The 24,736-nt window shown below is 29.8% G+C and overlaps 3 protein-coding genes across 3 annotated transcripts; all 3 read left to right on the forward strand.

The window, feature by feature from the left end:
• Positions 1-9,220: 9,220 nt before the first annotated feature.
• Positions 9,221-13,081, forward strand: LOC126660845 (laccase-12-like). The gene is made up of 6 exons (XM_050354537.2): positions 9,221-9,368; positions 9,478-9,629; positions 10,149-10,393; positions 11,173-11,301; positions 11,717-12,685; positions 12,927-13,081. Exons 1-6 carry the CDS (start codon positions 9,243-9,245, stop codon positions 13,055-13,057), a joined length of 1,752 nt encoding a protein of 583 aa, XP_050210494.1. The 5' UTR covers positions 9,221-9,242; the 3' UTR covers positions 13,058-13,081.
• A 2,391-nt stretch (positions 13,082-15,472) lies between these two features.
• On the forward strand, positions 15,473-17,163 carry LOC126662123 (zinc finger protein 7-like). The gene is made up of 2 exons (XM_050356010.1): positions 15,473-15,477; positions 16,707-17,163. The coding sequence occupies exons 1-2, from the start codon at positions 15,473-15,475 to the stop codon at positions 17,161-17,163; spliced, it is 462 nt and encodes a 153-aa protein (XP_050211967.1).
• A 2,579-nt stretch (positions 17,164-19,742) lies between these two features.
• LOC126660846 (laccase-12-like) lies at positions 19,743-24,736 on the forward strand. Its single transcript, XM_050354538.1, has 6 exons — positions 19,743-19,911; positions 20,428-20,579; positions 21,112-21,356; positions 21,934-22,062; positions 22,730-23,689; positions 24,365-24,736. The coding sequence occupies exons 1-6, from the start codon at positions 19,795-19,797 to the stop codon at positions 24,493-24,495; spliced, it is 1,734 nt and encodes a 577-aa protein (XP_050210495.1). The 5' UTR covers positions 19,743-19,794; the 3' UTR covers positions 24,496-24,736.

Below are 24,736 nucleotides of genomic sequence, written 5' to 3' on the forward strand. Positions count from 1 at the left end.
TCCGATGATGCTCGGAAGTTAGGACTCAACGGATCAAGTGGATCGCCGGCAAAATCGGATGGGTGATAAAATTCGAGACCTCGCTCCAACGGAACTTTGTTCATCGTTGTGTTAAGTTAAAGCGAGAATTACGTCTTAGAGTTATCTTCCTTTTGATTATTTTTAACTTGTATCCTTAGTTGTTTCTTAATTATTTTGGGATTTAGTCTTGGAAGATCATATAGTTAAAATTTGTTATATGACTTTTATCATCTTGTAATTTTTCATTTCTATCTAATTCCTATCTTGAAAAAAAAAAATACATAACAACTTATGTTATGTATTCTTAATAGTAAGTTTAAGGGTTTTTATGGTGTCTTATTGTTATGTTCCATTTATACCCTTATCTATCCTTTATGTCTCATACTAATTATGCTATCCTTGGTGGAAATAATATGTTGGTCCCACATATTGATTATTTTTTTATTCCTTTTATATCCCTTTTAGTTCATCATACCAAATACAAATTATATTACCCCTGATGGAAAAAGAATCATCACATAAACCAATAAAAATAGGAAACCTACAAAATATATTTCTCTAAAAAAAGACATTTTTACCTAATTTTTTCTCCTTTTTACCCCATTCCACCACCTCTAAACATTTTTGTTGACACATGATGTCTATAATTTTTATGCTGTGCATACATAAGTAAATATCAAATTATTAACGGAACTAACAGAAGGGCCTTATAGTTTAAAAAAATTAAAAATGAGGTACTAAATCGTTTGATTAAGAGGTACCAAACTGTGAATTATGACAAACGTGAGAGGTCTTAAAATAATTTGCTCTATAATTAACTGTATTTTAACATAGGTCTAAAATTCAGTCATAACCGGTATAAACTTAGTATATAAGTTTAAGGCCTAACCACTCAAAACCCCCTCACCTTTTTTTTTCAATTTCACCCCGACGTTGAAAAGTTGTCAATTTTACCCACTTTAAAATTTTCTATTTTCAATTGTACCCTAATTTTTTAATTTTTATTAATTTTTTTACTTAAATGATGAAATCATTCAATTAACTAAGTTTAAAGATGAAATTAATTTTTTTTATTTAAAAAAGTACAAATAAGTCATTTATTTTTAAAAATTAACTAGAAATCATAATCAAATTATCACTAATTTAAATTCTTAGTTAATTTAACTAAATTTAGATAAATTTTAAAAACATACAATTAATATATGCTAGACATAGAGAATGTTTTTAAAATAATTTCAAATGAAAAAGATATTAATTTAATATTTCAGGGTACAATTGAAACGCAAAAATGCAAAATAGGGTAAAATTGACAAATTTTCAACGTCAGGGTAGGATTGAAAAGGGGCTAAAAGGTCGGGAGTTTTTAAGGCATTAGGCCTAAGTTTAATTTAGATAGAAGATTTTAAAATAGAATTGAACCTACATTTTAAGAGTCTATTTTGTTTAAATCCATCGAAATCCGGGCCGTGAATATTTATAGTCAATAACATAGAATCTATGGTAGTATTATATAACATGGTTGAAAATTTAACTATTTATTTTTAGAGACTTGGCATCACTATTTATAATAAAGTGATGCCATTAACATGTAGCAAATTTAGAACTTTCCATAACCACCCTATGAAATAAGTTACGGTCAATCCTATGATAATTAATACACATGCTGAATCAAAAATTTATTAATTTATTGACTTTGTATAAAAAAATTATAAAACATCTACATTAATAAACCTAATATTAATATTATATTATAAAAAAAACTAACTAAATACACTTTACAATCACTCAATTTAAAAGAAATAATTTTATATTTAATAAAAAAAATATCAATTGATATCAAATCAAAAAGTAATTATTAAGAAGTTGTATTCATAAAGTAAAATAATTTTTAATATTTTTTATACTAGAGATACTTTACTTACTTTAATTTATTTATGTAATAACTTCTTTTAAAATTTCTCAAAAGAATAAGAAAGTCATAATTTAATGGTATTTTAACTTCCACTTTATGAATTAAAGTTAGTACTGTCTCAAATAAATCATCAATTGTTATATATATTTTTTAAAAAAATCTCTCTAATAATTAATATTTATGTAGAATATATTTTAAATTTTATTAATTATTAAATAATAAAATTATTAATTATCCGACGTGGAACGAAATTGGTTCTCTCAATTTTTTATTAATTATTAGAATTATTAATTTATAGAATATTAACTATTAGAGGGTCGACTGTACTCAAGAAGGTGACAGAAGCATATAGGGTTGTCAAAATGGGTTGGCGGGTCGTGTTCGTGTCGTGTCAACCAACTTTGTTAACACAATTAGGGTCAACACGAACACGACCCATATAACTAATCGTGTCAAAATTTTCAACCCTAATACGACACAGATTTTAGACGAGTGACACGACATGACACGACACGATTAACACGTTAAAATAAACGGGTTACACGATTAACACAATTACACTGCTAACACGATACGATTAACACGACCCACTTAACATTTAAGAATTTTTTAAACCATATAAATATATTTTTAACCTCAAATTTATCAATTAATATTCAAATTGTAAAATTTTAATATAATCAATTTTATTTTTATATTAATATAGTTAATTTAGTAATTTTATTTTATATTTTTTATAATTATAACTATTTTATTTTTATATTATTATAAATAATAAAATTTGTAAATGGGTTAGGTGGGTTTGACGGGTTCGCGAGTCAACCCGTGACACGACCCATTTATTTCGTGTCATAAACGGGTTGACACGTTTTTAACGCGAACCCGCTAAGCCGTAACGCGGATTCGCCAAACTTACGGGTTAGGCGAATCGTGTTATCGTGTCATGACCCATTTTGACACCCTTACGGCCTTACATAATATATTAGTCAAGCAAATGGAGAATACTTTTAATAGGGCAAATTCATTTGGAGGTCGTGTACTTCAAAAAAAAAAATCCCGAGTATTTTGTACTTTAATTTCATATTGTTTGGTCCTTGTACTTACCAATTTTTCGATTTTTATGTTCTTTTGTGTGACTTGAAAAAAAAAATTGTAAATAGAGACTGAAAAAAATTATAAAAAAATCGGAAAAACAAAAAATAAATAAACGGAAGCATCAAATAATACAAAATTAAATTATAAAAATTTCCAGAAAAAAAAGTTTAAAATACAGAGACATATAAATGAGTTTAGATCGCACCATAAATCCTTGACAAGTAACATTTCTGCTCATCAATCAATTACTTCTCATATTTGCATTTTCTTTTCCTTTTGAATTTTACAGGTAACGAACTCCTTTTTACTTTTCTTCCTCTCCAAAATATTTGTCAAAATTAAAGTCAATAACTAACTAACCAACTAATTTATTACTTGCTGCCTCTTTAACTTTAAATTATTTTTTAGAATCATTCAACAATTAATTATTACTGTATGTGTATATTCATGACATGAAATAAATACTAGGGGTAATTACCTGTTTTATAAATTTATTTTTATAATTATACTATTATTATAGAATTAATAACATGATTTTATCTATCTTCAACTGTATGTGTATATTCATGACATGAAATAAATACTAGGGGTAATTACCTGTTTTATAAATTTATTTTTATAATTATACTATTATTATAGAATTAATAACATGATTTTATCTATCTTCAACTGTTTGTCTATCTATATAAAATTGAAATAATATATATATGACTTTATTTTGTCCCATCAAAAAAAAAACTTTATTTTGTATTTATCTTATGAGAATTTTCGTGCTTTTTCCTCATTAAATATGTTATGCAAGAGAAATAGTGTAGTTTAGAGGTGATAAATGGGTGGATTTGGGTGGATACAAAAATTTTGTTTCTCCGTAACTGTACTTTGATATGGAGAAACAAAATTTTTGTACCTAAATTCCCATTATCTTTAACATTCCATTTTTCTTACCACCTAATAATGAGGACTTTTGCCACAAATTTTAATAAATTTTAAGATATTAAAGTTGGTCCAAAATTAACCTAAAAAACTAAAGATTTCTCCACCAGAAGCATCATTATAACTTGTTCAGTTCAAACTCTCCAAAGCAAAATGATAATTGTTGTCGGTTTGGGTATCAAAAGTCATTTGTTCCCAATATTTTATACTAGTAATTCGATTATTAAGAACTAATTAGGGATAATTATTAAAAAATGCATGACTTTTAGCAAAAAAATTCAATTTTATCATTTTTTTTAATTTTTGCGATATCGTGCATAACCTTTTTTTTTATATAATTTTAGACAACTCGGTCATCCAAATCTAATGTGACTTATAGCTACGTACTATATATACATGGTCTCCTCCAATTAGATACATCAATTTCAGATGAGCAGATTGTATAAAATTATAATAAACTGAAAGGTCGTGCATAAAATTACAAAAAATCAAAAATTCATATATATATATATATATGTGAAATAATTAGAGAAGAGAAAATATATTATTGAATGGAATGATAATGATAGGTTGATTACAAGCGTATATATATATATATATAACTAGAATAGTTCTAATCAAATAAGAACTTCTAAGGATATGAACCTTTAATCATAATAGGAGAAGGAGATATATTCCAATACTCCCCCTCAAGTTGGAGCATGAGGATCGATCATGCCCAACTTGGACAATAACATAGTAACAATTCGACCATCAATAAGACTAAACTTGTGTTTAAGCCAATCGATAATTTTCAGTTTTAAGACTTGATGGTCTCCTTCAAAATTGGCAGTTTAAGGACTTGCATCGGTCCCATCAATAATACTCAGTTTTAAGACTTGATGGTCTACTTCAATATTGGCAGTTTAAGGACTTACGTCGGTCCAAATCAATAATTTTCAGTTTTAAGACTTGATGGTCTCCTTTAATATTTCCAGTTTAAGGACTTGCGTCGGTCCAATAAATAATACTCAGTTTTAAGACTTGATGGTCTCCATCAATAATTTTCATGGAAACTTGAAGTGCGGCGGCGGCGAGTATGGCGGCGGCGACATCTTCCCTTTCCATATAGAGTAGAAAAATTGAAAAGAAAAAAAAATAGACTGATAACATATGAAAAAAAATCATTGTAGACTTGAAGTGCGGCAGCGGCGAGTATGGCGGCGGCGACATCTTCCTTGTACATATGATAAATTAGAAGTGTGGTACGGCGGCGGCAGCGGCGGATAATGGCGGCGGCGGCTTCGGATATGGCGGCGGAAATAACAATAAAGTAGTATAAATCATCTATTTAGAGTTATGTACGAAAATATAAAAGGGATGGGAGGTGATTTTGGCCATAAAAATAGCCAAAATCACCTCCCTAAAAGTGATAGTTTAAGGTTTGTGTTTAGATGAAGGATCGATTTGGCTCTGATACCATGTGAAATAATTAGAGAAGAGAAAATATATTATTGAATGGAATGATAATGATAGGTTGATTACAAGCGTATATATATATATATATAACTAGAATAGTTCTAATCAAATAAGAACTTCTAAGGATATGAACCTTTAATCATAATAGGAGAAGGAGATATATTCCAATAATGTATGAAAATGTACAAAATTAAAAGACATAAATAAATTTACAGCCATTGTAAAAATTAAAAAGATATGATTAAACTGTAAATTTTGCTAAAGGTTATTAATGCAACTAATTATATTAAGGTTGCATAATTATAAAAGTATTTTTGGGCATGCCCTGAAAATAAGGCAAATTGTTAAAATAATCATGTGAACAAAGGAGAGAAGGCCCTAATACTTATGTTTCCTCAATGGATAAAATATTATTAATCGGGCATGTTCATCATAATAATTTGTAAAGTTTGTATTAATGCATTTCAACAATTTTTTTTTTAGTTTTTTTATGAAATCAACAAAAGTTTTTATTAATTGTTCATTTTTCTGATAATTTTCGTATGAATTATAAAGTGATATTTTTTTTATGTATATTAAGTAAAAAAGGATGGATTTTTTTGATATAATATACATTTCTCAAGTTTCTATTTCAATATAACATTATTGGAATGAGGTTTTGAACCGTTAAAACTAAGTCGATCTTTTACTTTGATATTAAATATAAATAATTAATAAAAGTATCAATTTTATTAACATATACATGTAATTTGTTGGGTGACTTTTTCACTGTTTTTAATGTGAAACTTTAGACCTTTGAAACTACCATCAATGGATAAAAGCATACTTTTTGATAAATATTTACTTTGATTTAACAGTCAATGGATTAAGTAATTGTATTGTTAATAATTTTTCTTTTTAGATTATTCTTTAAGAAAGTTGCCTTGCAAAGAATGAAAGCTTCAAAATCTTAGTTAAAGAAACATAAGGAATACAGAAATATGCCACTTTGCTTCTAGAATATGGTATTTTTGTAATATAAGAATTTTTATTATTAATATCAAGGATGAATATTATTCGCAACTTGCTTAATAATTTTTTTTTTTAAAAATAATATAACTACTTAAATAAAATAATGTATGATTTTTTTTTATTTTTTTTACAAACAAAGACAAAATAAATTTCCATTTAAAAGACATAAAAAATCCACAAAAAAATCTTATTGAGAAAAATTTAATATAATAGAATAATTATTGCATAATGTTAAATTTATTTCTGAATATCTCAATCATTATTATTAAAACATCTCAGTATAGTCTTCAGTATTGAACTTCGTATTAAAGTTGGAGCTAATTTAATTTTAATTATAATTGAAAAATTATAAAAATACAAAATTAAAATGTTTAAATTAAAATTGTGATTGACTACCATTACAACTTAAATGAAAAATATTGTTAACAATAGCCTCAAAGATACAAATTAAAAAATAACTCTAAATGGCTAGAATTAAAAAAAAAAAGAATATGGAATTATAATGCAATTACATACACTACTTTTAGGGTTTAACTTGGTAACTTAAAAGTACAAACTTACCACTCATAAATTAATATGCATATGTCAATGCCTTTGTTTAAAAGAAAGAGCTTAAAAAGGGATCAAGATGCCTATATGTGAAGAAATTGAAATTTTGAAGGACTTAAGTGATGACCTTTGTTAGTTATACAATCACAACAAGTCAAGCAAATTTAATGGAAAGGAATGTTTTTAACTATTTCATTCTAAGTTACAAAAGTGAGAAATTTCCATAAGTTGGTAAGTGTATATTAGAGTATTTATTATGTACATGTTAAAATAAAAAGTTAAGGTCATACTTTTGTCAAATATGCACATTAAGATACTTACAAAATCCCCTAGTGTCAACCTTTTAGTAACTAACCATTAATTTAATCAAGATTAAGAAATTCAAAGTCTTAGAACCAATGTTTTGAAAAATGGTTCAATCGGTTAAACCAATGATTCAATCGATTTAACCATTTTGCAACAAATTTAACCACTTATTCAACCAATTACATAAAAAGCAAACAAGTAATATTGATATAATATGTATATTTACTCTAAAATAAATATGAATGTTTGAAATTAAATGCATATATACTAGAAAGTTAACTGAAAAACAAATTACCAAAATATAAGACGGTCGTATGGTTTAAATGTTTTCATAATTTTTAAATTTTGTGAATTTTTTTAATCCGAATGGATATAATTGTATTTTTGATTTTTAAGAAAGGATCAAAACCGGAATACTTTTTCGTTTTCAATCAAACTAGTTGAACCAGCTAATCCGGTTCTTAAAACTCCGGTTAAAACTTGTGAAATCAATTTTGATTAGTACCAAATACAACTATATAATCATGATAATTTTGTTGAATTTCATCACCTAGGGGAGACTTATGAAACAAGCATGCAATTAATTATTATTATTTTTAGGCTTATCTCCTTAAAAACCCCCCACCTTTTAGCCCCAATTCGTTTGCACCCTCACGTTGTAAAACCACCAAATATACCCAAATTACGACCTTTTACTTTCAATTGCACCCTCAGCCATCAAATTGACCTCTTTTCACTTGAAAAATGTTCAAATTAATACTTTAAACTTTAACATATATTCTAAATAGGCCTTAATGTTATATTTAAAACGAGAATAAAACTATTTTTTGAACATTTTTCAAGTGAAAAAAGGTCAATTTGATGTTTGAGGGTGCAATTGAAAGTGAAAGGTCGTAATTTGGGTATATTTGGTGGTTTTACAACGTGAGGGTGCAAACGAATTGGGGCTAAAAGGTGGGGGTTTTTCAAAGGGATAACCCTTATTTTTATAAATCTACTTTATAGTTTTCATAGGCTAGTGGGTGTAACTAGCTAACAACCTCAATGGTGTTGAACTAAACTAATTTTTATTATTATTTTAGGCTCATGTCATTTGACCAGTTGTCTTTGATCAGAACCTAATCTAGCCAACATCTAAAACTACCCTTATCTCTCATTCTAATTCGTGCAAAGAGTCATTTTGGCTCCTAAACTTATGCCTCAAGACCAATTAACTCACACATATCAATATTAGTCAATTAATGACAATTAAGGTTGGTCAGTTCGGTCAAAACGGATTCAAATTCCCAATCTAACTTAATTGATTGTCCGAATACACAAAAACCAAATCAACCAAATATAAAGCCATAATTGAAACCGATCCGTCCGAATTAAAACAAAAAACAAAATTCAAAACCAAACTAATCATATAGGTCGATAATTTGGACAGTTCTGTTAAAACCGACAAACATACAAGAAAAATTTAGAAATTTAAATTTTTGCTTTATTCGGTTGATTCGGTTAATTTGGATAATCCAAACCTCAAATTGAATTGATACCCAAAAACCAACAATTTTGTTATCAAGCCAAACCGACTAAACCCAAATTTATAACCGAATCAAATCGACTAAGTCATCGGTTCGGTAGGTCGGTATTTTTGCTCATCCCTAATGACAGTATTTTCTATTTTTAAGTTGGTTAACCCTCGAATTGTGAAAAATGAACTGAACGCAATGACCCAATTTGAGAGTTAGTTGACCTAAAATGGGGAGAATATTTCGTAATAGGCTAATTAACTTAAATATAAAGAGTATTATCCTTAATTGATCAAAATAGCTAAATGTAAGTTACTTGGTTTTGATGTACAAGTCCAAGGACTTCAATGACCCTTTATTCATTCTAATTCTACTTATAAATAGAGGTATCAATCTCTCACTTTCTAAACCATCACTATAATCAAATCAATTAAGCTCTAAAAATGGAGCCTCTAAACCACATTTTTTCTAACCATTTTTCAACTTTCTTCTTAGCCATTTTACTAGTCATTGGTTATGCACTGAACTTAGCCAATGCAGCACCCATGACTCACAACCATCAGTTTGTTGTATGTTTTTTCTTAAATTATTTTTAATTTTTAATTTTTTCGTCTTATAATTAAATAATAAAATACATTTATACGAGGAATTGTTTTAATTTTTTTATTTTTTTTACAGATTCAAGCAACACCAGTGAAGAGGCTGTGCAAAACTCAAAATGTGATCACTGTGAATGGGATGTTCCCTGGTCCAACATTAGAAGTCAATAATGGAGACACTTTAGTTGTGACTGTTACTAACAAAGCTCAATACAATGTCACCATCCATTGGTAATTTACTTCTTGCTAGTTATACTTGGTCATGGGCCGGGCTTGAGTGGACACGGGCCTGGTTCAATTGGGTCTGATGCGTTTATATGCAACATTAATGTTGGTTCAGATTCGATTTAATTTTGATATTAATTTTCAAACTAGATTCATGAATTGAATTTATACGAGTTTGAACCGTATTTTAGAGTTAGTACAAAATCGGAAAAAGTGTAATATTGTTCAGAAATTGGTCAAACATTTTAAAAATATGCTTCTTAATCTTTTGTAGGTAAAAATAAAAACATAAAATGTAAATTATATCGTGTTTAAATTATAACACTTAAGTAAATTAATCAAAGGTTTTATTGTTTCTATATGCATATTTTCAAACAAATTTTTATAATTTTGGTATGCAATAGTAATCGTGTTTAAATTATAATGCACGGTTGATTATTCATATATAAATCAGTTTCAAAATAGTTAAATTCTTCTCCTTGCTCTTTATTTTACTATCTCACAAAATTGAATTTTTTTATGTAGGCATGGTGTTAGGCAAATGAGGACTGGATGGGCTGATGGGCCTGAATTTGTGACTCAATGTCCAATTAGGCCCGGAGGGAAATACACTTATAGGTTCACAATTCAAGGCCAAGAAGGGACACTTTGGTGGCATGCTCATAGTTCATGGCTTAGAGCTACGGTTTATGGTGCCCTAATTATTCATCCAAAACAAGGATCTTCTTATCCATTTCCTAAACCTAAAAGGGAAACACCCATTATTCTTGGTAAATTAAACTATTTTTTTTATCTTATTTAAGAGTTGAACGCGGTATTTTAAAAACCGAACTGGTAGCCATATCAGTTGGGGGGGTGTAAAAATCAAACTGATACCGACAAATTCGGTGGGATTCAATTTGATATTATAAAAGAAAAATCGGTAATTTGGCTTTGTATTGTTCTAATTTTAATGTAAACCAAACCAAAATAATTGAACTAGATTTTTTAACCAGCTTAACTAACCAGGTTGGTTTAATTTAGTTCAAAAAATTAGTATTTATTTAAAATTTTGGTTCAGTTATGAAAAATAGAAAATTTCAATTTAATTGGTTCGGTTTGAATCGAATGAACGCCCCTAATCGCCGGTTCACAATTCAACCGGTTAAACTATTATTTCAACCACTCATTTAATCAATTAACTAAAATATGAATATATATAATTTAGAATAACTTTACATGTATATATAATTTAAACATAAAATTTTAACTGATAAACATGTTAAGAAAATGATAAATGAATTACATTATAACTAATAAATAAATGATCAAACGGGTTTTATGGTTTAAAATGTTCGACAACTTTCGATTTTTACGGATTTTTTTATTGAATTACATATCCAATTTTTAGGTAATAACCGAAGCGAATTGATCTCTGATTCGTGATCGAAGTGGTTGAGCCAATTAATGTTCGTTTAGAACAAAATAATTATCATATAACGAGGAATATAATATGTTTCTAATATAAACACCAATTAATGTTTTGTTTTTAATGTTGATATTGAATTAGGTGAATGGTGGAATGCAAATCCAATTGATGTCGTGAGAGAGGCAACAAGAACAGGAGCAGCACCAAATGTTTCTGATGCATATACTATTAATAGTCAGCCTGGTGATCTCTATAACTGTTCCTCTCAAGGTTTGCTTTCTAAATTATTATTTTTATCATAATCTTTATTACCGAAATGAAATATGCATTTATCGTCGTGCTCGGACTAAATTTATAATCACGTTAAAATAATTTTTTCCTACTCCATATCATAGGAGATTTTAAATTTTAAATGCCCACATATGTATTCCTACAAAAGATTTGTCATTTTTTATTGTATAAAAGAAATAAATAAATATCTTAGTTATTGGATTGGATATTATGCAGAACTTTCTTGGGCCACTCTTTGGGCCGTCAGACTAGGCCCACCATTCTTTCAAATGAAACCGTTAAACTATCCGGCCAAGAATAACTGCTAACAGAAATTTAAACTCTAAATGCTTATTTTGCTTGAAATCAATCAAAATAAACAAATAATAACTTAATTTCTTGATTTCTCTTGCAGATACTGTAATAGTTCCAATAAATTCCGGCGAGACGAACCTTCTCCGAGTCATCAACGCTGCGATGAACCAACCGCTTTTCTTCACTGTAGCTAACCATAGGCTCACAGTGGTTGGTGCTGATGCCTCTTATACAAAACCATTCACCACAACAGTCCTAATGCTCGGACCGGGCCAAACCACTGATGTTTTAATCTCCGGTGACCAGAAACCATCCCGGTATTACATGGCAGCGCGTGCATATCAAAGCGCCCAAAACGTTGCATTTGACAACACTACTACTACCGCAATTCTTGAATATAAATCCGCTCCATGTGCTCCCAAAAATTGCTCGTCCTCAAACAAACCAGTCATGCCACAATTGCCTGCGTATAACGACACGGCTACGGTCACTGCTTTTAATAAACAGTTTCGGAGTCCTAACAAAGTGTTAGTTCCGGCGGAAATCGATGAAAATTTGTTCTTCACAGTTGGATTAGGACTCAACAATTGCCCATCAAATTTTGACAAGTCAAGCCAATGTCAAGGGCCTAATGGCACAAGATTTTCAGCAAGTATGAACAATGTGTCATTTCAATTACCATCAAATTTTTCTCTCTTACAAGCGCATCAATTGGGGATTCCGAGGGTTTTCACTACCGATTTCCCGGCGAATCCGCCCGTAAAATTCGACTACACCGGGAATAATGTTAGTCGATCCCTATTTCAACCGGTGGCTGGTACTAAGCTTTACAAATTGAAATATGGATCAAGAGTACAAATTGTGTTACAGGATACAAGTATTGTCACACCTGAAAATCATCCAATTCATCTTCATGGATATGATTTTTATATCATTGCTGAAGGTTTTGGAAATTTTAATCCTCAAACTGATGCCTCCAAATTTAACCTTGTTGATCCACCTCTCAGAAACACAGTTGGTGTGCCTGTTAATGGATGGGCAGTCATCCGATTCGTCGCGGATAATCCAGGTATAAAAATACTCAAAACCGATACTGCACGGAAACAAAAAATCAAACTTACTCGTAGCCGATAACCCACGAATAAGCTATATATAAATATTAAAATGGATAATGTTCGAACAAGAAAATGATATTTTTACAAAAATAAGTTATAAATATAAATTTTTCGAATTTCATAAGAGTTTTTATAAACGGAAACGAAATGCCGAAATATTAAATTGAATATAATAGTGAATTTTGTTGTCTGCAGGTGTGTGGTTAATGCATTGTCACTTAGATGTTCATATTACATGGGGATTGGCTATGGCATTCTTGGTTGAAAATGGAGTTGGTAAATTGGAATCTATAGAAGCTCCACCACAAGATCTTCCTCCATGTTAAGATTAATAATTGAATAATTAGGCCATTATATATATATATATATATATATATATATATATATATATATATATATATATATATATATTTGGGTTGTTTTTGATAGATAAATATTGGGTTTTGCTAATTTTGGTGGTGCAAATGTAATAACTATTGGGTACCAATTTATTTAGATAAATATTTGTCATATTGCTTCTATCATTGATGTAATTTCCTTTAATATAATTAATGTTAAAGAAAAGATTTAGCAATTTTCTATAGTTCTTCTTTCTCTTTATATTTTTTTTTTGTTTGATCCAATTTAAATTGAGTTTTAGATTTTGGTTTTGAGAATAAAAAAGTGATATATTTTACCCATAAAAATAAAATTAATTGATTTATGAAAAAAGGATCTTTAAATCATGAAAGTCTCACTAGAAACAAGCAATGATCAAAAGAAAAGAAAACCAACAAAATGTCTTGTATCTTGATGCTTTTAGACTATCATAATGCTTCATTAGTGATCATTAATCATGACTAAATATATCCTATAATTTGGTTTAGAGTTAAAAATAATCATGTTAGTTGAATTGGCTTCATATATTAGTCTTTTGTCATTGGAATTTCCTTGATAATTGAGATTTAATACAATTATAATTACTATAATTAACATCCAAATTAAAAGCATAAATACTTTTCTAAGGGCACATTTGGTTACATCATTCTTAAAATAGAAATAAAAAATAACATTTAATTAAGTTTTAATATTCTTAATTTTTGTTTGATAAACTCTTCTAACCCTTACCCCGAGTCTCTATCTTGAGTCCCGACCCGACCCTAAGTCACGAGTTATGATTTCGAGTCCCGGTACAGTGTCCCGATCCCGAGTCCTGAACCATGTCCCAACTACGGGTGAGCAAAAAAACCATCTGTCCGAATTAACTGACCGAACCGATAATTTTTGATCGGTTTGGTTCGGTTAAAACTTTAGGTTCAATCTGTTCGGTTTTAATATAAAAAAATATGATTTTTTGGTTATTGGTGCAGTTTGAATTTTAAGTTATCCAAATTATCTGAACTGGCGAAATTAGCCAATTTTTTTTTACCTTTTCTCATATTTTTGTCGATTTTAACCGAACCGTCAGTTTTGAAAATTTTCCTTTTTTATTCGATCAGTATGGTTTTTGATTAAAATTTTATTTAATCGGTTCAATATTAGCTATACGGTCGGACGGTTAGTTCGGTTAAGGGGTTATCAGTTTGATTTCGACCGAACTGACCGAATGCTCACCCCTAGTCCCAAAACCAAGTCATCCCAAGAGTTATGACCCCGACCTCATCCCGAGTCCCAAGTCTGAGTTTCGACATTGATTCCTAAATCAAGTTCTGACACCAAATCTCTGACTCTAATCCTAAACCCCAACTTTGACTCGAAAGTCTGGCCTTAAATCGAGTCCCGATCCCGTTAATTAACTTTAGTTTATTCTCTATCATTAAAATTAAAATTATAATTAGTTTTAGTTTTAGTTTTTTTTTTAGATTGTTAAGGGATGATAAAAAGGTGAATTTCTAATACCAAGTCTTTCTAGCTCCAGCATTGCAAGCTAAATGACGGAATTAAAATTTTGTTTTAAACTACAAACATTTTCGTAACTACCAAAGAAAATGGGAACCCGACATGCACATTATAATTAGTTAATTCACCAAGTAAAATTTAAAGTTGATGTTAGACAAAGCACCAGAAAACTTTGAAAAGGAATCCAATTAAATTACTCCTTTATTTTCAATTAAATTGCCTAGACACACTTTAAATTTTCAACTTAATTAATTAATTAAAAGTCAATAACAAACTTTACCAAACCAAGTTACTTGTTCTTTTTTCAATCTTGTTCACCTATCAAATTCTAAACCAGAATTACTTTTTTCTGCCTCTCTTAACAGACTTACTCTTCATATATTAAAGGGTTAAGATACAAAAATGACCATTTAGGGGCCATTTGAGCCACAGAGTAAATATTAGGGTCATTTTTGTACCTTAACCCTATATTAAAAAGGAAGAAGGCTAAAAAATGATCTTAATGTTGCCACCCAAAACTCTTGTAACCCTATCATATTTTTTGAGGCTCAATTATGACTCTTATGTTATTAAAATCTAAAATTTGCATCCCTCTCTAAGACGTTGTTACTTAAAACGTTAACAAGAGAGGGTGCAAATTTTAAATTTTTAGTAACATGAGGGTAATAATTGAATATCAAAAAATATGAAGGGCCTATAAGAGTCTGATTGGTAACATTAAGGTCAGTTTTGAGCCTTTTTTCTATTATATATTACCAATTCGTGATGCGATGAAATTAAATGGATCTATTTATGGAACGATGTAGTGAACAAAGTATATTTAATAATTTGTCCTTCAAATAAAAAAATTAATTGGGAGTAAAATGAGGTATATGTTTTTGAGCTAAACAATAAAATTTAATTTGTCATATTTGATATTCAACCATGTTCAATCATTGATCATGACAAGTTAACTAATTAAATTTTCCTAATGAAGTTTCTTTCGTTGAATTTGTAGTTAGACCAACAAATCTCTAGACATTTATCATTGCACATATATCTAATCTACACATCATGAAAAAGGGTGATCGTTATGGTCCACATTTAACAAACTGATTATATGTTTTGATGATATTTGAGCTTTGGATCCATAAAAGGTACATAGATATAACTAATTATAGATTAAAAATAAAATATATAGAATTTTCTAGGTCTAATCGTTCAAATGAACTCTACCTTTTTGAATTTTTTTTTATATTTCAAACTTTAAAAACGCTAATTTTACCTCATTTTTAAATTTTTAGTGTTAATTGTACTTAATTTTCCAAATTTGAGTTTTTCCATTCTGAAAAGGTTAAAAAATGTCTTTTTTATACTTGACACGTAATCTAAATAAGTCCTTAATATTTTTAAAATTATTAAAAGTTGAGACTACATGTCAAATAGAAAACATATTTGAGTTTTTTAAGTGGAAAAACTCAATTTCATAAAATAGATACAACTAAAATGGAAAATTGAAAAATAAAATAAAATTTAGGATTTTGAGAATTTAAGACATAAACAAAAAAAATTAAAATATTTTTAGATGATTCAACTAATTTTATAATATTCCAAATATTTTAAAATATTTCCCCTCCGTTCTTTTTAATTGGCTAATAATCACCCACGGCCCCTGACTTTAGGGGTACCTTACGACAAACCCCCTGATAAAAAAAAACGATCAGTAAACCCCCTAATCTTTGTGGCGGCGTCACCTAAACCCCCTAAACCCCAAATATGACGAAAATACCCCTGGCGCCGTTTTTTTCAGTCAACTGTCATTTTTTTGAAAAAAAAAATAAATCTGACGGCGCCACGTCAGCTGCCACGTCAGCAAAATACCATAAAAATTTTAAACACCCAAAATACCCCTAATTTAATTTAGAAAAAGACAAAAATAAAATAAATCAACCCAATCTAAACCATTTAATTAACCGACCCAACCACCGCCACCCGACCAACTCACCGCCCGACCACCGCCGGAAAATTTTCCGGTCATCTTCTCCGAGATGACCGGAAAAGATCCCACGCGGGGATCTGTTCTTGAACAGATCCGTCGCGAGATCTGTTTTTGAACAGATCCACGACGGATCTGTTCAAGAACAGATCCCACGCTGGGAATTACGATCGACGACAGCAGTCGAAACCTAAGACTTTCCCGTGTAGCTTTTGCAGCAGGAAATTCGACAGTTCACAGGCACTTGGTGGTCATCAGAATGGTCATAAGAAAGAAAGAGGTGCAGCCAGCAGAAGATACCAGTCGCTAAGAATGATGGGTTTTCTGACGAACAGATCACTTGGAGTCGGACCCCATGCCGCCGTTCTAAGCAGAGAGGCAAGAGGAATGACATTTGCAGAGAGACTCGACGTTAAAGAAGCTCGTGTAGGGTTTGGAACGGGATATGTGCCCTTCACGGTGGATTTTGAGGAGGCCATGAATTATCTGATGATATGGCCCGGGAGCTTTAGCATGGCGGCAGAGCCACCATCAGAATCAATTAAGCTAGACTTAAACCTGCGCGGGATCTGTTCTTGAACAGATCCGGCGACGGATCTGTTCAAGAACAGATCCACGCCATGGATCTGTTCTTGGAACAGATCCATGGTGGATCTGTTCCAAGAACAGATCTGAGTATGACCTGAAAATTTTCCGGTCATCTCGGAGAAGATGACCGGAAAATTTTCCGGCAGTGGTCGGGTAGCGGGTTGGTCGGGTGGCGGTGGTTGGGTCGTTTGTGTTTGGGTTGATTGAATTGTTTAGGTTAGATATAGTTGAGTTGAGTTATTTTATTTATTTTTTAATTAAATATGGGGGTATTTTAGGTGTTTTAATTTTTTTATGAATTTTCGATGACGTGTCAGCTGACGTGGCGTTGTCAGATTTTTTTTTTTGAAAGTCAGTTGACCAAAAAAGACGGCGCCAGGGGTATTTTCGTCCAAAAGGGGTTTAGCGAGCGCCGCCACAAAGATTAGGGGGTTTACTGATCGTTTTTTTTTTTATCAGGGGGTTTGTCGTAAGGTACCCATAAAGTCAGGGGCCGTGGGTGATTATTAGCCTTTTTAATTGTTCATTTAGCAAAATATATTTGTCTCTAATTAGTTGTCCATTTAGAATTTCAATGTAATTTTAGTTACTATGTTTCAAATTTACCGACCTGTAATAAATGACTCTGTGTTTTAATTTAAAAAATATTTGTTACTAATAAGGATATATTAATATATATTTTTTATAAATTAACATAAAAAAACACTATTAATTTTGGCTAAATAGACAATTAAAATAAACGGAGGGAGTAATTTTTATGAACTCATCTAAATATGAATTTGCCTAGCTTCAAGAAGATGGAGTAAAAAGCATCTCATCTTAAGTACAAATAAATAGTATTCAGTAGCTTTTATTTCTCGAACTAATAAAGTTGCTATAGCATTTAATCTTTAAGTTTAAGTTATAAATTATATTTCCCCTGTATTTTCTAGCTTATTAAGTGGGAAAGCTGATTAATTAATTAATTTTAATTGCTGAGATGTTTTTCAAAATATCTACTTAGTGAGGTAATTAAGTCAAGTATTTAATCTAAGTGGGTATTTGGTTCAACTTTTCATTAGAATTTTTAGCTTTTACTTTTCAAAAAGCTCCATAAAAGTGTTTGGTGAGATTTTCTTAAGAGATTTTTGGAGCTTTTTGAACCTGCAACAGCTGCTGTTTGAAAAGCTCAATTTTAAAACTTTTTGTCAACAACTGATAGTTGTTTCAATATTTTTAATTATTTTGACAAAATTACCCCCATTATAATATACTTTTTTTTAATATATAAAATTGTTTAAATTATTTTTAAATACTCTAATTATTTATAAATTATATAAAATTATTTTATTTATATTAAAACAACTATAATTTAATAAATTTTTTAAATAAATCAAAAATTAATCAAAAAAAAATCTAAATAAATTTAAATTAAATATTAGATATTTATAAAAAAATAATTATCAGCATTTTTATTAAATATTATATAAAATAATATATTTATAGTTTAATAAATAAAAATAAAAATTATGTCCTTTACGGTCATTTTCATATAAACAGCAACAGTTAATCAAATCTCACCAAATACGTATGGTCTATCAGCTACCAGCCAATAGCTAACATCTATCAGCTACCAGCTATAAGAAACAGCTGAACCAAACAGGCCCTAACATTCTTAGAAAGAGGAGAATTAAAATGGGATCTTTTACATGAAAGAAACACTAAAATCACTAATTATTAAATATTTGACTTGTTTCTAATTTGCTAAACAATCATGAAGTTGGATGCCTACATCAGTATCTTCATTTTGGAATTTCTAATAGGAAAGAAGAGTTTGACTTGTATTACTTGTAGTATTATACTTTCCATAAAATAATTCATATAAAATCACAAATAACAAAATCACAAATCAGTCCATGAAAAATGATCAAATTATTATTCTCACTTAAAAAAATTAAATTCAAATCTCTATACAGCCATATTATTTATTTAAGCAAAAAGTTATTATTTTTGGTTCGGTTTGGACATTTGCACTTCTGACTGAACCAAACCGAATTTTATCCTAAAATTTGTTGTGGGTTTTAGTCTTTGAAATAACTAAACGGTCTGGACATTTACACTAAACCAGAAAACCGAATGCACAATCCTAATCTTTACAATGAATAAAAAAAACTCAAAAGCAATTAGAAGTATTGACATGCACATAGGATTAATCAAGCAAACATTACTATTTCTAGCTAATTTTTACAAAATAAAAATTAAATAATAAGAAAAAGGAGCAAACCTATGTTTATGTTTCGCAAAACAAGAAAATGTAGCTAGTAGTAATGATGATTAATTGTCTGTTAAATTAAGTTAAACCAAGAATTAAAAAAAATTAAGACTTGTGAAGCAAGCAACAAAATGAGAAGAAATTATTCACATTTGATATGACAGTGGGTGCAACAACTCAAATAGGGTTGAACTAATTAATTTTGCCTTGAGAATTCTGACCAATTTCTTAATCAAAACCTAATCTGCCAACCTTAAACAACTTTTTCTGCTTGCACTCTTCCTATATATACATAACCATGCATATCAAACCAATTACAAAACCCTAAATTACAGAAAAGCCAAAAGTTTAAAATTTTAAAATTTTTAAATATGGGAGTGAGCATCAATCTCAAAATGGCCAATTCTTGCTTAGTCTTTGGCCTTTTGCTTCTTCTTCATTCCACATTTTCATTAGCTAATCCAAAAGTTCATCATCATGAGTTTGTTGTATGTAATTTCTTCCTTTAAACTATAATTGAGTTTCAACTTTAAATTTTTTTAATGTTTTGGAGAAGATTGTAGCTAGGTGTGTGTAAAAACTGAACCAAATTGAACTGATAGATTCAGTTTAATTTGGTCTTTTTATTATAAATAATTTTGATTTTTGGCTTAAGTTTATTTTGGGAAATAAAAGAGCTCGGTTCGTTTTTTATACAAACCGAACATAAAAATCAGACCGAACTTAATATAATGAATTATTTCATTTCGGTTTGAAATATTTTTTAACAATAAGTTCAATTTGGTTTAGCTTGACATTACTAAAAGTTGATTTTTTGGTTCAATAAAAAAAGTAACAAAATTCAATCGTTTTTGGTGCAAACGGAATTGACTAGCCAAACTAAAAAATTCAACCGAACTAACTGACTTAATTCGATTTGGTTTGATTTGAAATATTATAAGTTTAATGTAATTTTTTAAAAATTAATTCGGTTCGGTTTGATTTAACATATCGAGAATGAACAGGTTCAAGCAACAAAAGTAAAGAGGCTATGCAAAACTCACAACAGCATAACAGTGAATGGGTTGTTTCCTGGACCAACATTAGAAGTCAACAGTGGAGACACTCTCATTGTTAAAGTTACCAACAAAGCAAGATACAATGTCACCATTCACTGGTAATTATAATCTTTTCTATATATTTGACTAAAAAAAATATCGATAATATCGATGTCGTAACAGTATATATTCTGATGTTCACTGCTTCAGTCGTCATATTTTTATCATAAAATATTTTAAATTATATAAAATTAATTACTCGTGTCTGATATTGTTAAAAAAATCTCATATATAAACATTGACGTGAATGCTAGAATAAAATAGTATATTTTTTGGTTCCATGTCAATTTTTTTTATTAAAATATTATGCAATGTTTCAAATTATAAAAACATGATAATTCATATATGATATTGTAAAAAATAACTTGATAAATAATGTTGATATGGATGTCAAATAATGTACAATCCGATGTCCATTTCTTTACTTGAAAATTGGTTAGTGTTTTAAATTATAAAATTTGATGGTTCATAATTCTATATCGTCAAAGTTTGAAATTCCTCCTACTATAATAAAATATGCTAAATTATATGATTTAATTTTCTATTTAATTCAGAAAGTTACAAATATATTGTTGATTATGCTATCTGTAGGCATGGTGTTAGGCAGATGAGAACTGGATGGGCTGATGGGCCAGAATTTGTGACTCAATGTCCAATTAGGCCCGGAAGTAGTTACACCTACAGGTTCACACTTGAAGGTCAAGAAGGGACCTTATGGTGGCATGCACATAGCTCATGGCTTAGAGCTACTGTTTATGGTGCCCTAATTATCCACCCTAGAGAAGGAACTGCATATCCTTTTGCTCACCCTAAAAGAGAAACCCCAATTCTTCTTGGTAATTTCTTCACTCATTACTAGGGCCGAGTAGAAATCGAACCAAATCCAACGAAAACGGGCTGAAATTTATTGTTCGGTTAATTTTTTCGATGAAAACGGTCTGATTTGATAATCGATTCGGAGTCTGGATAACGGTTCGGTTTGAGAGTTTGTGAAATCAAAATAACCAAAAATTGAAGAAATCGAACTTCTTAAATTTAAGGACTTCTTTTTTTGATTCCGTATCTAAATTTTGGGACTTTTTTGTACGTTGCCTATATTTTTAAGGGTTTTGTTTGAGTTTGGATATAAGTCCAAACTAAATAGAAAAATTAAATCGAATCGAACCAATTTCAAAGTTCGATCAAAATAAATTTTGGTGTTTGCTGAAAAAAATCAGCGGTCCGGTCAACCATTTAGAAAAATTTAACATTGTAAATTTTGGTTAATTTAAAATTTGAATCAAATCAAACCGACAAATGCTCAACTTTGCTCTTTTTTTTTTGAAAGTACTCATTACTTCTTTAAAATGACACTAATTCATTATAAGTTATAACTATATTGAACAAATAATTATAAAAATTGACTGTTATCAGGAGAATGGTGGGATGCTAACCCGGTTGATGTGGTTAGAGAGGCAACTCGAACCGGAGCTGCTCCAAATAATTCTAATGCTTATACCATCAATGGTCAACCTGGTGATCTTTATAATTGCTCCACCAAAGGTACATGTAATTTCGTACCTGTTTTGATTTTGTTCTTTTAATACTTTTTTTTGACATAATGGTCCAAAAGTTATGAGTTCTTTTATTAATCAATATTTAACCAAAACTTTTAATTTTGACCAATAATTATAAGGTAACTTAAAAAGATGGATATATGGTAATGTTAACTCAATTTTAATATTTGTTCAATTTTAAATTATGAATTAAAATAAATTTCATTTGTATCTTTTTGATGTTTCACTTTAAATTTAAAGTTTTACATGATTTTAAAAAATTAACATTTTAATGTTAATTAAGTAGATTTTACAATTAAGTTAGAATTGATGTTCAGTTTTAAATAAATAAAAATTTATTTTGATCCTCCAACTTGAAATAAAAAATGGCTTGAAAAGAATAAAACTTCATAGATTAGTTAATTTGGAATAATTTTCAGGCATTAATCTAACGTCAGTTTGATGGTAAAAATTAGTTCTCGGTGCAAAATTGGCAAACTAAATTTTTTAAGTCATGAAACTGAACTCTTTTGATCTTTTATATTAAATTTGAAATGAATCTCTAAATTTTTTAAATTGGACTAAAATTATCAAAAAATTAAAAGTTAAGAGTTATATTTGAAGAATTATTAAAACTTTGCATGTTTTTACCATTTTCTTTTACTATCATGCAGACACTGTCATCGTCCCAATCAGCTCCGGCGAGACCCACCTCCTCAGAGTAATCAACGCTGCACTCAATCAACCGCTCTTCTTCACCGTCGCCAACCACAAATTCACCGTCGTCGGTGCCGATGCATTATATCTCAAACCATTCACCACATCAGTCATCATGTTAGGACCAGGACAAACCACCGACGTCTTAATCTCCGGCGACCAACCACCGGCAAAATACTACATGGCAGCTCGCGCCTACCAAAGTGCACAAAATGTTCCGTTTGACAACACTACAACAACCGCCGTTCTTGAATATAACTCGGCCCCTTGCTCCGTCAACTGCTTAACCACCAAACCGATCATGCCACCATTGCCGGCATTCAACGATACACCGACAGTCACCGCCTTTAACAACCGTCTCAAAAGTCCAAGAAAAGTTGACGTTCCGATGAAAATTGATCATAATTTATTTTTTACGATCGGATTAGGCCTGAATAATTGCCCCAAGAATTTCCGGCCAAGACGATGCCAAGGACCGAACGGAACTCGTTTCACGGCGAGCATGAACAACGTATCCTTCGTGCTTCCGACGAACTTTTCTTTACTACAAGCTGCTCGGCAGAATATTCCGGGAGTTTTCACTACTGATTTTCCGGCGAAGCCTCCGGTGAAATTTGATTACACTGGAAATAACGTTAGCCGGTCGCTTTTTCAGCCTGTTGCCGGAACTAAGCTGTATAAATTGAAATATGGATCGACGGTGCAGATTGTGTTACAGGATACGAGTATTGTGACGCCGGAAAATCATCCGATTCATCTGCATGGATATGATTTTTATATCGTCGCTGAAGGTTTCGGAAATTTTGATGCTAAAAAGGATACGGCTAAATTTAACCTAGTTGATCCGCCGATGAGGAATACAGTCGGAGTACCCGTTAATGGATGGGCAGTGATTCGATTCGTCGCGGATAATCCAGGTAAATGGTTGATGTTTTTTATTAGAGATGATTACTAATTGGATTATATTAAAATAATAAGAGAATAATAATATTTTAAAATGAAAGTGAATTTAGATGTTAAAAATTAAAATAATATGTTAAAATAATAATTTATTTGACAAATAGATCTTAAATAATTACTTTTACATTTCATTCATTAATTTTGTGTTTTGTTTATTATGTTTAGCAGCTAATGAAAAAAATAGATAAAACTAAAGTAACATACATTTTAGTCATTTAGCTTCTTTTTATTATTAGCAGTACATAAATGAAGAAAATGTCATTAGTATTTAAGAAATTATTTATATAATCTTAGTAAAATTTGTATGTTATTATTTAAATATTTGTTTATTATAAAAAAAGTTCTATAAAAATGATTTGATTTACGATAAAAATAACTTAAAATGCTGAACTATACTTTATTTTTCTTCGTTACACCGTTCTTTTCTTTTTTGCTTCTTGAATATAATAAACTAAAATTATGACATTGTTGAACAAAACAACAAATATTTTTATCAGTTTCCTTATAATAATTGTAGATATATGATAACCATTTGCATAGCTAATGTTTGTTTAGAAAAAAAGATAATTAGTGGCACAACCGTTGCGTTCAATAATTATTCTAATTAGTGCGCTTTTGTTGTAATAAAACAGGGGTGTGGCTAATGCATTGTCACTTGGATGTTCATATTAATTGGGGATTAGCCATGGCTTTCTTGGTAGAAGATGGAATTGGAGAGCTGCAGAAATTAGAGCCTCCTCCAAATGATCTACCTATATGTTAGAGTTTCATCAAGTTTCATAACCGTTTATTATAAGCCCATAAATAGGGGCATGGTTTTGTTTTTGTTTTTGTTTTTAATTCTCTATTCATCTATTATTAATTCATATTTTCAGTATTGGGGTTTCCCTGCATTTGGGGACTTTTTGTTTTGAATTGGGATAGATTACAGATAAAATGTGGGTTTAGAGAAGAGGGTTACTTTTGTAAAAGTAGTTTCCATCTTATTTGATTATATTCCTACA

The sequence above is a fragment of the Mercurialis annua genome, linkage group LG8 (genome assembly GCF_937616625.2).
Source record: "Mercurialis annua linkage group LG8, ddMerAnnu1.2, whole genome shotgun sequence".
In the NCBI taxonomy this organism is placed as follows: domain Eukaryota; kingdom Viridiplantae; phylum Streptophyta; class Magnoliopsida; order Malpighiales; family Euphorbiaceae; genus Mercurialis; species Mercurialis annua.

Bases quoted from the DNA above. Each gene is read 5' to 3' on its own strand.
- LOC126660845 (XM_050354537.2), top strand. From the start codon at position 9,243: ATGGAGCCTCTAAACCACATTTTTTCTAACCATTTTTCAACTTTCTTC. The intron at 11,302-11,716 runs GTTTGCTTTCTA...TTTCTCTTGCAG, and splicing joins CTATAACTGTTCCTCTCAAG to ATACTGTAATAGTTCCAATA. The intron at 12,686-12,926 runs GTATAAAAATAC...TGTTGTCTGCAG, and splicing joins ATTCGTCGCGGATAATCCAG to GTGTGTGGTTAATGCATTGT.
- LOC126660846 (XM_050354538.1), top strand. From the start codon at position 19,795: ATGGGAGTGAGCATCAATCTCAAAATGGCCAATTCTTGCTTAGTCTTT. The intron at 20,580-21,111 runs GTAATTATAATC...TGCTATCTGTAG, and splicing joins TACAATGTCACCATTCACTG to GCATGGTGTTAGGCAGATGA. The intron at 23,690-24,364 runs GTAAATGGTTGA...GTAATAAAACAG, and splicing joins ATTCGTCGCGGATAATCCAG to GGGTGTGGCTAATGCATTGT.